This window comes from Labrus bergylta, chromosome 23, assembly GCF_963930695.1.
Source record: "Labrus bergylta chromosome 23, fLabBer1.1, whole genome shotgun sequence".
NCBI lineage: Eukaryota > Metazoa > Chordata > Actinopteri > Labriformes > Labridae > Labrus > Labrus bergylta.
The window spans coordinates 6,574,406-6,590,085 of record NC_089217.1 but is presented as its reverse complement, the minus strand read 5'-3'; the positions used below and the strand labels follow the sequence as shown (position 1 = coordinate 6,590,085).

The following is a 15,680-nucleotide window of genomic DNA, read 5'->3' as shown; positions in this document are numbered from 1 at the left end:
GTTGTGCTATTAATTCTGAGGCCTCACTTTTTCATGCATGAATGTTGAAAAGAGGACTTTCTAGTAGCTTCAAGGGGCAGTTGAAGTGTTGCCTCACATAAGATGCAGGTTTTGTTTTTTTTCATCCATGTCTTTATTCGCTTACGCTGCCTCATGGGTAGTGTAGTTTTCTTCCAGCTTGCAAATTAGAGTCCCCAGTGTGGTTGCACTGCTCTGTAATTGTGTTAATGGGGGTTGCAGCTGAAAATGAAGATGAAATGGTGTGCTTAGAAGTGTAGTCACACCTTGAGCTGCATGTAAGAATACATACAGGAAATCAGGAAGGAGGCTCACACATGCACACACCGCCTCTAGGGATGGTGTGTTCCATTTATCAAAGTGCAATTGTGCCGTTTGCTACACACACACACTCTATAGGAAGGTGGATCATGTGATTGAGTCTGCTGCTGCTGCCCCATTGCAAAGGTTCTGCTTTTGACACTGATGATATGCCTCATGGGAATGTTGGTGTTTCCAAACAGTAGGTTCTCTGTAACACAATGAGGCCTCATGGGCAAACAATGTTTGATGTTGTAGCAGCAATGTTGTCGCTGATGAGCTGTCCCCGAGCAGAGGGGACGGACAGAGAACATGTCGGGGGAGTCCCATTTGTGCTCCAATACACCCTTACTTTTTGCCTTTTTATTCAAAAGTGGGGAAAGAAAATAATGTAGAAGTTAGGGATGTGAAGACAATGCATGAAGTTCGACTAACTAATTATGTAACTAATTAGACGTCAAAAAAGGGAATACAGATTCAACACGTATAGTTGAAAAAGATGACATGGAGAAAGAAACGGAACAAGGCGGGGCCTAGTGTGTGAGTGTGTGTACAAGAGAATTGATGGAAGGCCAATTCAAGTATGTTGTGAATAATAAGAGTATAAAGTACAATAACAACATATGAAAAGAAATAACATTTAAAAAGTGTAAGGCAGACTGCACTGGTCTGCATGTGGTGCAATGCATCTGACAAAAAAAATTAGATTAAATTCTGTATCAGAGTATGTCGTAAAGAATTACATTTCAAATACCAAACTTGAGAAAGACACATACAACAAAAATATAAGAGAACAAAACATTACAACAAAGGTAGGGCGTATATGCGTCAGAGCGCAGTAAGTTAGCACCCTATGGTTCATGACACGGTGGATCAGGTTTCCATCGTGTCCTCCCCAAACCCCTAAAACTTCTTCACCGTGTCTTCTATAAATGGCTTTTAGCCGAATCCAGACCACCACTAGACTGACTCTTAGGTCGCTGCCCTCCCTGTTCAAGCGCAACGTCTGTCACGGCCCATCAAGAACCCTCCACCTCATCCTGAGAAAAACACCACAGGGCACTTATATACAGACACACACACACACACACACACACACACACACACACACACACACACACACCGTTACTGAGCTTCATGGCTGTGTGGCAGCATGACCGCTCCCCACCAATGGCTCAATACCTAATTTACAAGAGGAGTTAGAGATGGGGCATTTTAATGGACATTTTCTGCTCTCCTGTTATTAACGGCAAACACCACACACACACACACACACACACACACACACACACACACACACACACACACACACACACACACACACACACACACACACACACACTTGCCTCCCCTGCAGCCACCGCTCTGAGGGCCCTTTTGACATGTCCTAGCTGTCATGCGCCACTTCCCAAATGCCATTCATTCTTCGGCAAATGTATACAACACACACACACACACACACAGTTGAACACATTATCGTCCCTCACACACACATCCTGGAGGTTAGAAGAGAACGGTCAGGAAGGGGGTGGAGGCTTCACATTGTTCAAACTTCGATTATTTTGACTTGTGCGACCTCATGAGATAAAGAAAAGAGATACTGCCGAAAAACATTCCTCATCCTCAGTGTGTGTGCGCGTGTGACGTAATTCTATGATAAAATTGCGGAAACAAGAGACTTGTTTTCTTTCTGGTGCCTCTGGGAGAGCAGTGGAGAATGTTCTCTGTGATATCTGTTTTTTAGTCCTTGCGTTTGTTGTTTGTGTGTATGTTTTTCATGTGAGTGTCCTTCTTAACTCTATGAACCCATGCTGGTGGGCTTGTCAGGCCACGTTCCCGCCAAGCTCCTGATCTCCTCCGACAGCCATGCTGGGGGGTGCAGCATGCAACATGGCAGTTTACCTCAGTTAGGGACAATGACAACATGTAACATTTTTTTAACAGATGTCCACAGATTTCTTTTTTCCTCTGAAGGAGAAGTGGATTGCTAAGCGATTTAAACTCCGATTGATGTCCGCGTTGAAAGCTGAGAGTAATTGCAGCAGTGAAGAAGGTTGTGTTGTGTCATTGACAGCTGAGAAAATGTTAAGAGCTCTAAAAAAATAGAACAGTGGGGAGCTGAGCTTCTGATTACACGAGAAACGAAAAGAAGAATTTTCATAAAAATATAAGTACCTTTAATTCCTTTTTTTCATTGACTGATTTCTCAAAAAAATCAATAAATTAAGTAATGTTAATAGAAATCTATTCGTCCTATATCTAATCAGACACACTGACGGTCCCTCGTCTCTCTCTTACACACATACACTCAAAAGCCTTCAAGGGTTCTCTGTGGTTAGCTTTAGATCTTGTGGGACCAGCCTCCCCATACACATGTGCAGTTCAAACCCAGACGTTCTCTCTGCTTTCATGCAGTATTCATGCACTGGCATGTTGAATGAGACACATCTCTTATGCCTCTACTTAGCTTACCCAGGAGCACTTTAAAACAGGGCAAGTTACAGACATAAGAGCCTTTATGTTTCACCAAATGCTCCGACAATGACCTGAGTGCAGAAATTCTGCTTCTGATGGAGTCAGGAGACCGACAGAGTCTGAGGCTGAGGGAGGAGACTGAAACTAGATGTTCAGAGGATTCAGAGAGCAGCACACAAAAACAACAATGCACAAACAAAGACACAATGACAAAAGAAAGTCAGTGGCAGTTTTTTCTTTGCAGTTTGACTGCTCATGTCTGGGAGGCTGTGCGTCTGATAGTCATTGCTGTTAATGAGAAAAGCTCAACATGCGTGGAGGACAAGCCTCATTGTTCCCTTTCCACTCGACTGGTTTTAACGTTGCCTGACATTCCCTATTGGACCAAGAGAGCACACACCCGGCACTGAAACTTTGATTAGTCACTTGCTTTTTTATGTGTCCATCTAAAATGTGGTTTCACTGAGCATTTTTGATTTTTTTCAAGTGCAGTGAAATAAAAAAATGGCACCTCACCTACGCACCAGACATGCACAACCTGTCAGAAAGCTGCCCTGTTAGCTCTCGCTCAGATCTGTCACTTTCACACCACGCTAACCAGAACACCACCTGGGCACGGCTCGCAGGCCAGCGCAGGGAAACACACTGTCCCCGCTCTCACTCTCAGGCAGACAGATTCACAGCCAGCCAGACACACTGACGGGTGCCAGAACACCAGACCCACACCACCTGTCCTTCATAGTACAGAGCGATACACATTTACACAAAGCCTCCCACTGAGTCTGCAACATGAAAGTTACCTGCATGAATTAAAACAAACTCAGACAGCAGCGGTGAATACATTTTGTATGTGTGAGGAGTATCAGACAATCCTTTTCTTTTCTCAGAATGCTGCGATGAATGAAGTCATTTTTAGTGTGAAAGTGTACTAAATTGACTTCTGTAATCAGTTAAAGTCTCTGATAGTTGTTTTGTTGCGGACTTTAAGCAGAGTTAAACGCATTTTAAGAATTAATCACAACACATTCAGGGACTCGCCAAAACAAACAGCATCCTCCTCCCTTACTCTCTGCTTCACTCAGCGTCCTCGACCACTGTTCACCCAACATGGCATCTGTCTGGCATATGGGAGCTCTGTAGGGTCATCCAGACAAGCACCCAGTCACCCGTCTCCTTCTGCCCACCCAAAGCCCCCTCCAAACACGGCATTTTCTATTCCTTGTGCCTTCATTCATTATCCTTTTTTTGTTGTTGTTTTATATTCTCCTCCTCCTCAACATAATCGGCTTTAAGCTGCTTCCTTGTTGGCCTCTCGCCTTTGCTCTGCTTGAACATCATTTCATTCCCTGACAATCCTCCATCATCCCCCCTCTTCCATCCTCCCTGAGTATTTAACATTGCTCTTGTTTCCCATCCTTTCCTACTCAAAGTTGTCTCTAGATGACTTCATGCCTCTGTTTGTGTGCTAAATGAGCCATTATGCTTCCCCACTGGAGCCAATAGAGATGCTGTGAAAGAAAGATCCGGGGACCGGATACGTTGTTCTGTTCACAGCCCTGAAGGCAGTCATCATCAGTGCTCAGCTGCTCACTGATTGGCTGTTTTGTTACAGTGCGTACAAGTGAGCAGAACAGTGAAAGATGAGGCACCCTCCCAACAGTAGCACAAAGAGGCTCACCGTGATCATTTCAATACGCCAGCATACAATCTGTGCCAACTGTGCTTTAGTGCTCTTGACTTCTTTCACTGGCTGCTTTACATTTGGATGCAGACTCAGCTGGGTAGAGTTTGGCTAAGTGAATATTGGATTTATTTTTATATTTTCTTTAAAGTTGGGCTGGGGTTTTGATTCCTAGTTTGTCATTTTTCTTACAAATGTAATTTTTCCTTTTCTGCTCATATGAGTAGATTCACTTTAGCAGATATGAATCCCTCTCCCACATCATTTTAGCTCTCAAAGTGCATCACTACTGAAGGAGAGCCAGCTGAAACTGCTACAGGCCCTCATAGCTCACATCCAAAGCCCAAATGGCATCAGTGGCCTTTTGTGCCCAGAAAATATCATTGGCTGGCTCCTCCATATGGTGACATCTGCCTGATGGGACCAAGACGCCATATCCCAACTCCTTCCCAAAAATCACTCCTTCAGTTGGCTTTGATGGATGAGTGCTGCAGCCACTGCACTTTTTCCTCCAGCCAAACACTCACATGTGCACTATCTCAGACAGAGTGGCCGCACCGTTCAGCTGCAGGTCTGTTATCTTGGCGTTGCCATGTGCAAGCGTAGCTATCAAATCAAGCTATGAGCACTAGCTGGCTAAGCAATTAAACTCCAGAGCCCCATCCACACTCGACAGTTTTTAACATCTGGCTTCCTTGTTCGTGTGTGTGTGTGTGTGCGCGTGTGCGTCTGAGTGTGAAAGCCAGCTCATCTGCTGCTATAATAAGCTACAAAACATGGTGCACAATTGAATCCATTACAAGAACACAATGACTCTTCTTTACCCACTGCTTCTCTCAAGTGACTTCTGCTTCAATTTGTTTCTTCTTTCATAAGCATGCACATAATTCCTGCTTACTCAGCTAACTGTACCGGTTTAAATATTGATAATTGAAGTCCTTTCTATACCACGTCCAACCCACAGAAGGGTTGGAGTGTGGTGGGTGAGCAGAGAGTGAGAGTTTGATCACTCTGAATCAAGTCTCTGACAGCGTAAAGATGGAGGACAGCTCCACTCAGAGCTTTCCAAGGTCCAAACATCAACTTTTGCTCTAACCATCGAACAAAACACTGCCTCTCTCTCTCTCTTTTTCTCTCTGCACCCCCACCTCCTCCTCCTCCTCCTCCTCCACCCACCTCCTGCCCTATGACTCATCAGTGGTTCATTCAATGAGGCTAAATGGCTGTTCTAGCAGAAGCAGTCAATATGCTCAACTCTGCACATTGGCTTCCTCCTGTCTCTTCCTCCGACTCTTTAATAACCTCTGTGCACTCTCAGTAAATTCTTATTACGTGTGTCCAATTCTTTGTGTGGAGCAAATCCAAAAAACTGCTTCTCTGATAAAAATGTTTTTTGACTATTTAATGCATCTAAAGTGGAGGCAAAGCTGTTGATAATGAAACATGTGCAGATGTGTATCACATTTCTATACATTTGACTTTTTAAAAATTAAATCCGTTATTAGTAACATGTCACTCATCTTGTCACTCAGAGAATGCATGCTTGCTTAATTATATCCTGTTTTCAGACAGTTTAATGAAGAAGCCTAATGAGAAGAGAAAAACACCTGTCTTAACTTTTCACACATCAAAAATATCAGTTTTCAAACTTCAAATGTAACTTTTTTATCAGTTCTTTCAAACATGATAAGAGCCTTGCTTATAGACAGGCAGGTTTTGGATAATAACAATTATTAACAGCACTAATTACTTTGTTATTAATGTCAAAAATGTCCAACATACCTGTTTGTTGATGTAGAATACAGCTCTGCTTTTACTACATGAAACATACATGGAAATTGGGTCTTATTAGCTAGTAGCTCCCTGAAGGCGTCCTGTGAATGCACTAGATCATAAATTGCAGCTTCAAACGGGCTAGGTGTTAGCCTTAGGCTAGCAGGCATGAGAGGGTATGAGAGCCTCTTATCTTCATTGGCTCTACTAGTGTGAGTTGTAGCATGAAGCGCAAAGTGATTCCCTGCACACGCTGGATAAAGCACTGACCCCAAATGACGGACAGTAATGTGGCGTTCTGAGCTCCGTATGCTTCTTTCACATATTTGTGCATTCCCAGTCCACTTCAGTGACACAGCCGCTCCGAGTCTATTTGGGATATCTTGATCCTGTTGATCTTCACAGAACACTGACTTCTTTACATCCAGTGCTGCTGAGGGGGTGAGCACGCACCCTTAAAACAAGTGAACTTGTTTAAAAAAAAAAAAAAAATCCATGTAAGCTCTTAAAAGAAAAGTCTTGAGGGGCAGAGCAGGTTGAAAGGATGCATTGATTCACCTTAATCTGGAGTGTGACGCTCTGATGTGGTATGCTAATGACTCTTCTCTTTCTGCCCTAGGTTACAGAGTACCTGAACAGTCAAGAATCTGCCAAGAGTGCCCGGGTAAGTCCCTTCAGTCTCTGAATCTCTTTGTCTTTCCATCAGCATCTTTTATAACTGTGCTTTGTCTGTCTCTCAATGACAATCTAATATTGCCAAAACAAGAATACATTAAAACACTAATTACTTTTCTACACCGACTAACAGGGAGAAAGTGTCTTTTCTCTTTACTGCTTTTCTCTCTTTCTCTTCTGAAGAAGCGACACATTACATTGGCAGTCACCATTGTCCCATATGGATTGCTGCCCACAGTCTGTGCAGGTCCATACTGTGAAAAAGGGGGAGCAGGGAAGTGTGCAAAACTGTACGGCCGGGATAGAAAGAGAGAGAGGGAAAAGATGGAGAAGGAATAGAAGGGAGCACAGTCCTTTTGATGAATCGAGTCAGAGAGCTTTGACTCACCTAAATGAAGCCGTGTAAACTATCTGGACGGTCAGACATTATAGAAGGGAAAATCCAAACATTTAAACCCAATTTAATAAAAGAATCTTCTCATGGAGGATGTTTAAAAGAGGCCTCTTGTATTATTCAGTATATTTATTTATTGTAAACATAGGCCATGAAGGAAGTGAACCCACATATTATTGATTTCATTAACCAGTATTGACTGTCAACAGAGCCTCCTCAACCCATTCCCTGTTCCTTGAGGCTCAATTGTTGTTCCAAAACTATTTAAAAAAAAGTCAATATTCCTAAATTAGGTGAATTTTTAATTGATCAGTATTGTGTGGACATAAATATTCATAGGAGCACTAAAAATGCCAATCAAAATCATCCTCAGGGTATCACGTTGACTCCTATTCAAGTGACATTTGTTGTAGGAAATGATTTAGCTTTAAAACCAAACTGTGAGTTAATGTAAAGAATTTATTGATGTTTGTTTTGGCATTTGAAGATATATATATATATATATATATATATATATATATATATATATATACACACACACACACACACACACACACACACACACACACACACACACACACACACACACACACACACACACACACACACACACACACACATTGAATACCCACAGCAACATCATGTTATCCATGTGATTATAGCAGAACTCTATCAGCCTGGTTTCTTCAGGTCTTCTAAACCAATTTGTCAGATTTGTTTTTGCAAAGGCACTTTGAGTTTTAATCATTTGACTTTGACAAGAAATGTGTTTGTAAACATAAAGACATCCCAGGAGCCTGAATCGAGGCTTGGATCCTACTTTCTATTAACTTTAGTAAATGTTAAGTACGATGGCTTCAAATCCTTGAGGAAGTGGCCCCTCCTTTGCTCTGTTAGTCACCATGTTGTTTAACAGCATGCTCAGACAATGAGCCTGTCAGAGGTGAAAGTGACTCCATCACAATGACTATTAGTGCCATGTTTTCAGGGTGTCAGGCAGGAGGAGGAAAAGACAGCCAAGTGAGAGACGACAATACATACAAATGCCTTCATTCACTCCTTCATACTAAGAACTAGTGCTAATTAGTGCGGCTGCTAATTACCTATGAATCACAGCATTAACAGCTGAGCATGCATGCTTCTGAGAGCCAAAAAAGAACCGTTCCACACACACACACACACACACACACACACACACACACACACACACACACACACACACACACACACACACACACCCCCCTGAGAATGCACAGTTTCTATCACATTTAAATAACCAATACGGTTCTGAAGCTGCTCCAAACTACGCACACTCTTTGCCAAAAGCATTGTAATAAAGGCGGCATTTAGCTGGGAAACGCATGTGCTGGTTTATGAGGCGACGCGGGAATGTGAACGTAATGGAATAGGAGAAGTAATAGACTGGGTGGTATTTGAGGCGCTCGGGGCCTCCAGCTTGGATGGGCGAGCACAAAGAGTTGGATTAAATGGTGATGATGAGGAGGATGATGCAGTCGCCTTCACACCGGGCTATAAAAGCACTGATCTCTCTCTCTCTCTCTCTCTCTCTCTCGCTCTCTCTCTCTGCATGGCAGCATTCAGTCTTCCTCTATTTTTTCCCCTCTTGACCATTCGACTTGTGATGTGATACAGAGGTTACCAAAGTCCCGTTCAAAGCTATCGGAAACATAACAGCATTTTATGGTTCCTTGTTTCATTATGGTCAATAAAATGTGTCTTTGCCTTCCCATCAGCTCAACATTTGGCGCTACGGAGACTTCCGTGCGGATGATGCCGATGAGTTTGGTTACCGCCGTTAGAAAGAGAAAAAAAGATAAATGAAAAAGGCAAAACCAACCAACCCACCAACACCATTCCAAAGACCGAGACGGACAGCAAGTGATGCATTGGACAGAAGACGAAAACAAACTAAACGACAAGCATTGACTCACTCTTCTTTTTTTGATTGACATTTCATCCCTGCAGTCCTAATTCTCTTTTTCCCTCCAGCTAGCCCCTGTTGCTCCAAATAGAGCATGCTAGCTAACATAAAATAAATAAAAAATATAAAATAATCACTTCCTAGTCATCATTTTCTTCCCTATTGGGCTACTGCCAGCTCAAGCAGCCTGCACTATTGCCAATCTGTGTTAATGCCATGTTACCTTCTCAGCAGACTTCCAGTGTGAATGATAAAGTAATGATACCTGAGTATGTGTTTAAATCATGTTCCTCGCTCTCTGATGCTCTAGCCCAATCCCTGCTTTCCTCTGTACAGGGAGGGACCGCGTGTTTCGGGGGAGACACTTGATGTCCTTTTGCAAACAAATGCTTCCCTAATACACTTAATGTAAATGTGCGGATAAGTTTAAAAGTGTAAATGGATTTATTTAGAGAAAAACTGTAGGTGGAGCCACACAGACAAAAAAAAAAGGAGTTTATTTTTGTCTTCAGTGTATATCTGTGTGATTATGACATTTGCAGATGTTTTTTTGAGGATTGTTTTGTCGTTTATCCACTATATCACACTTTGATGACCAGTAAAAATGCCATTATGTGGCATTTTCTCATCTCTTTCTCTCCTGTAAAGTTTACACCCTATAATGGTTATGATCCAGTCTTTGGCAGTCTCTTCTCTTTCTGTCTCTGTATGCCATGGCAGGAACAGTGTTTGAATTTGTTTCCACTTAATGGACCTTTGCATTCTATTAAAAATCTGCTTAATAAAATATAAGCAAACTAAAAGTCTCGTATCTTTTTTTTCCCCATGGGGTGTGGATTTTTCTCTAAACTTTCTCTGAACTGATATTCCTTGTTTTTTCAGGGACTGCCAAAGATTTCTAAAAAAAAAAAAGCAGAATTTCAAATGTGGATGTTTGATTAAAAAAAATGATATTTTCTTGCAAAAGCAAATGAATACTCTTCGCAGATCAAAAGGTTTTGATAGTTAATTTGATAGTTTGTTAGTATTCAGGGTCGGTGTATTGTGGGCTTAATGAAACAGTTTATACTGCAGGAGTTTTAAGTTTGTTTATCATGAAGGTCACCTTGATTATACACTGACATATACTATACTTTTATGGTATCAAACAAAAAACACCAAGAAGAGGTTGCAGATGCTTCATTTACATTGGAGACGTAAGGCAGATGTTTTAAACCTCGGTTTATGTCTACTAGTTCAAAAGTATGTTGAGTGACAGCTCAGAGTGTGAAAGATCCACAGTGACTGTCTCCAAAAACTACAAACAGTTCTCACAGCAGACAGCGGAGTTACCGCCTTACAATCAGCTATTTCACTACGTTTGTGTCGTTATAAAAAATCTTAGAAATTATTAACAATTCAAATTTACCCAACAAATCAGATCAGCTCATTTAGTACCATATGGACAGGCATCAGCTCCTAATTAAAGCTCAATTAAGAGGCTCACGCTGCAAAATACAGTTTTCCCATGACAGTCCATTTCAAGTCTGACTGAGATCTCATCACATTTGTTCTTACGGAAAAGACTTTCTCATTCTTTTTATAACAATTTTCATCATTCAATATGTTTTATTCTGAGCCCGGTAAGGGATGTGTCTGTGTCCGTGTGTGATTGACAGGTTGAGCTTCAGCATGGGGAATAGAGAGATGAACATTTGCACTTCAAACTAGCTTAAAGCTTAAGGCAGTCAGTGTCTAACTAACGACTAACAGCTGTTTGAAGTAGGAAGTAGTAGTTAGCATTACGGTCCAACAAAGTGCACTCCATTAAACTATGAAAACATCTTCAGTCTGAAGGACATGTTTTTTTCCCAATCTGGTATGTCAGGTATGCATCTTTTGATATGACTTCCTGTGTGTTTGATAGATCGCAGAGTGAGTTTTGCACGATCAAAGTAAAGACTAACGGTGATATTGCTATTCATGATTTTCTTTCTTATTTCATTTGTTTTAAAGCTTTTTCAGATTCCAAAAACTGAATGTGTGGAAGTAAGAGTCTGACAGATGAAGAAAGTATATATATATATCCTCACCAACATCAGTCCTAGCTGGATGCCAGTCTTAATTCCAGGTGCCATGCAGCAGTCAGCAGCCACCAAATCAAAGAAGGCCAGTGCAATTTATCAGATGTGTTCATGTCCAATTACCGGCCGCTGGGCTGAGAAATATGCTTTAAGGGCAATTAAGAATCCTGTCTGCGCTGCCGGTTGACTCATGGACTAGTAGAGACGACTCTCTCTCTCATAGATCCATGTCCTTTCTCTGTCTTTCTTTGTCACAAACTATCCATCGTCTCACCGCCCCATGTTCTATCTCTCTCTCTTTGCCTCATTGCTTTCTCTCTCTGAGCTGATGAGATAGTGCCTGAGCCGACTAACTAGAGACAAAAAAAAACAGGACAGGAATGAAAGCGATAATGGGGAGAAATGACAAGTCCTTGTCTGTGTGAGTTGTAAGCTGAGCCTTCTGGTTTCATCTCCTCTCTGTTTGTAAAGCTGTCATAGTTGAAACAACGCCCAGCAGACGTAACACACAGATTACAGAGAGCTGTTGTCAGCAAATTGTTTGCTTAGAAATGTCAATTTTTTCGGTGCTTTTGCACAGCCAAATTAAAACTGTGTCAACAACAGTTAAACCATGAAATGTTGCCTTGTTGTGAAGGATTTGTGAGAAAATCAGAGGTCCTCTTTTTATTCAAATAGGCAAAAATGTTTTTCTGCGATCTAAAGGACAATTTGCATGTGAAGCATCAAGGCTGCAAAAACAAAGATTTGATTTGAACAAAAGGCGTTATGAGAGAAAATATCTTTTATACATGAACGCTGGGCATGATTCCCTCCGAGGGGTTTGAGGAGCACAGGAAAGCCAGGTCAATAATTCACAATCCTAAGAAAAATGAAAATGCTTTCAAACACATTTGGGGGTTGATGCAGTTGAAAGTAGGATGGGAATCACTGACGCGGTTTGTGTGCATCAGTTTATGCTCCACCAGGCACTGATTGTCAAACTATACTTCTCTCTTGATCAACTCTGCTTGGAGTCACTCTTGAATTTAAATAATTTATTTTAAGAAAAGCGACAGCCAAACTTATCTAAAACATTCTCATTTCATATGATTATCTTTTGTAAATGTTGCTGTCCTTCAAAAGCTTTAAAATGTGCTTTTATTTGTTGAACTGTCACATTAACGGACTGAGATCAGGGGCTAAAATGTGGTTTTGGCAGACAAAGTTAATTTTATTCCGTTTATAATGTCAATCTGCTTTTCTGAATTGTTAATTTAGCGTTCATGCCACTTAATTTCATGCCTCCCCCTTCCCAAAAATACTGCATTGCTCCCCTGCCTTTCCTTATCTCTCAGTAACACCCGCTCATGTCCTAACCCTCTGTCCTCCTGTGAGGCATTTTGGGACCAGATTTTTACCTGCCTCAGTCCCAACAGTATCCCAGAGGACTCCACGTGTCTGCTCCACTCATACAATCAAATACTCAAATACTGGAATCATGCTGAGAATGAGTATGAACTGAGGACACAGATAGTTCCTCTTTTGGATGTAGGAATACAACTTGACTTGTTACACCACTAAGCAGCACATTAGATTGTTTTTGACTGCCAGTCATGTTATCTGATGTTACTTTGCCTCTGACATAAAGGAAGAAGTCCAATAGAAGCCCTGAGACGTAGTGTCATTTAATTGTTAGCAATATCTTCATCAATTTCAAATGTACAATCTTTAATGCTTTTAAGACAGAATAGAAAACTTGTTACACTTTGATCCCAGGTCATAATTTAACTAAATCTGTGCTTTCAACCTTTAGCTCTAAATATAGGTTTTGTTTGGACCATCTATAGTCTATTCTGTGTGATCCTTTTCCAATAGTGCTAACTCTAGACTAACCTTCTACCTTTATTTAACAGTCTGAGGGATGTTGTTGCCAAAGCAGCCGGTTTATTCCAGCTTGTTAAAATCATCGTTGGACTCTTGACACTGACTATGACGCGAAGCTTCCAATGTAACCAACTGATATGTATATTTATCGACCTGTCACTGGCCCTGTTTTATCTCTCTCTGCCTTTTCTATGGTCAGTCTGGCTGAACCATTTTGTCCAACATAGACAAAAACCTTTTCTTCCTCGTTTTCTTCATCTTCCTTTTTGCAAACCCTTCATACAAAATAATCTGTTTTTGTAAAGAGAACCTCATAAAAGACCACTCCTAAATAGTGTGGTCCTTTCAGCCTCTCTGACTGGATTGGATCAAGCCTTTATGGGAGCCAATAATTCATTTACTTAAATCTAAGTGGGAGCCTAAATGAGCCCTGCAGGTCCAGTGGCCTGCCCTGTTATGCTGATATCACATAATGGTTTGAATCAAGACATTTGTTGAAGAAGACAAACCTGGCTTCTCTTTTTGGCCTTTGGCTGAATCAGTTGAGGCTCCACAGAAAGTTTTAATACACATGATCAGATGGTGTTATAAGAGGAGGTGTTATAATCTGCCATGTATATATGTTTCTTTGGGTTATCCAGTTCATCATAAATTAGCTGTGGATCAAAAGGGGGCATTTCAATCTTGTTTTTGTGAACATTTTGTTAAAAGTCCGCAATGGATTGTATTTTACAAAATCTCATTTCTTTTTGGGCCTTTAATGTAGAGATAGGACAGTGGATAGAGGCAGAAATCAGGGAGAGAGAGCGGGGAATGACATGCGGGAAAGGAGCCACAGGCTGGATTTGAACCTGGGCCACCCGCTTGGAAGACTATAGTCTCCATACATGGGGCACGCACACTGACCACTGCGCCACCAGCGCCCCCAAAATGTCATGTCTTACACTAAATATCAGATTTAGATTTTTTTTGTGTGTGTGGTCATGTGGCCCAAGAAATAATCTTCAACCAAGCCTCCCAAATGTTAACAGATCCTTGGTTTAGTATATTTGACATCAAGAGGAAGAGAGAAGATCACGCTCAGCATCAGTTTGTCAAGATAAGCCGCAACACAAAGTTCAGGGAGTTTTATATAAGATTGTGATTTTTTTTTTCCAGTGAAAGCTCTGGCATGTGAAGAATGGCAAAAAAAAACAACCTCAGAGACCAAGGTCAGAATTGGAATGGAGTCTCTCAGGTAAGAGAGACTGAAAGCCAGGCAGCATTCAGTATTCGAAATACTGCAATATAAAAGACAAAGCAAAGCTGCCTGACAACTAAGAACACAAAAAAATGTGGTTTTCTGTTCACGAAAGGAAGTTCATAATAAAGGTAATGAGCCTAAAGATAGTATTTTCCTAATGGGCTTCTGTATGGGGATGCTGTTGTACTATATTTGCAGCATTTGTTTCTGTTTTTAAAGCAGCACAGTAAAACATAATGTGCCATATTGTTGACTTGCTTGATGTTTTTATCAACACAACTTTTCCACCATCAGGGATGAAATCTACCCTGAAAAAGCTTTTTACAGGGGATAGCAGCCGCTTCATCCCTGAGCGCTTTAAAGAGCATTAGATCTGCTCTGCACATCATCATTTTTACACCGCAGACGACGATAACACACAGCTGTACAAATCGGAGGAGATTCAAACCACTTCCCTCGTGTATAACAAGCACAACAGCATGTCACCGAGCCACCTTCAAGTGCCTCTTTGTTTTTGTTTTCCACAACCTGCATCAGTATCTTTAGATTGAACAAATTCAGTGAAGGTTGAATCTATAAAAAAAAACAAAAAGGATTTTAAAAAATCTGAGTATACAGTGCGTCTCTCTTTAGCTCTAATGACAACATCCACAACAACAGCATTGTTTTCTGTCCTCATTGTCTGCCTACACATCCCCCATATGTCACTGCCATAAATCTTACGCTAAGATTCATCAGTAAATAGGACATTGTTGCGGTCATCCAATATGAAATGTTGGTTTTTCTTGGCTCACCCAAAGCGTTTGGCCTTGTTTCCCCTCCTGAGGAGTGGTATAGAAACTGCAGCTCGTCCTCTGAGACCATTGAAAACAGCCTTCTTTGGACAGTACTTTGGTTGATTGGAGTCCGGCATTATTTATTTATAGAAATGTATTTTTCTCTATTGGAGTTGCTTTCTATATCTTGGAGATGTAAGCTTAATGTATCAATGTTATGATCACTTCTGGTATCCCTCATGTTGGTGTTTCATTCAGCTGTGATCTTGTTGCTTGCCATGTTAAGGACAGCAACAAGTTTTTTTGTTTTTTGGCTTTCTGTGACTAACAAGTTATTACCATGGTGACCTAACAACCAGGAAAGAGACTTTGTAATATGTATCCTCCCTATTCTCCAAATATGGTCACTTATATCTCCCAAGACAAGGTGGTAAAGGTGGAGGCTTTAAAGCAGTAAATCACTAACTAATCAGT

The 15,680-nt window shown here is 41.2% G+C and overlaps 1 protein-coding gene across 1 annotated transcript in view; it reads left to right on the top strand.

Moving 5' to 3' along the window:
- snd1 (staphylococcal nuclease and tudor domain containing 1) overlaps positions 1-9,394 on the top strand; it is a 166,029-nt gene extending 156,635 nt beyond the window's left edge. The window contains exons 23-24 of the mRNA XM_020653121.3: positions 6,867-6,911; positions 9,071-9,394. Coding sequence (XP_020508777.1) covers positions 6,867-6,911; positions 9,071-9,136 — 111 coding nt within the window. The 3' untranslated portion in view covers positions 9,137-9,394. The remainder of the gene's footprint in view (positions 1-6,866; positions 6,912-9,070) is intronic.
- Positions 9,395-15,680: the final 6,286 nt, after the last annotated feature.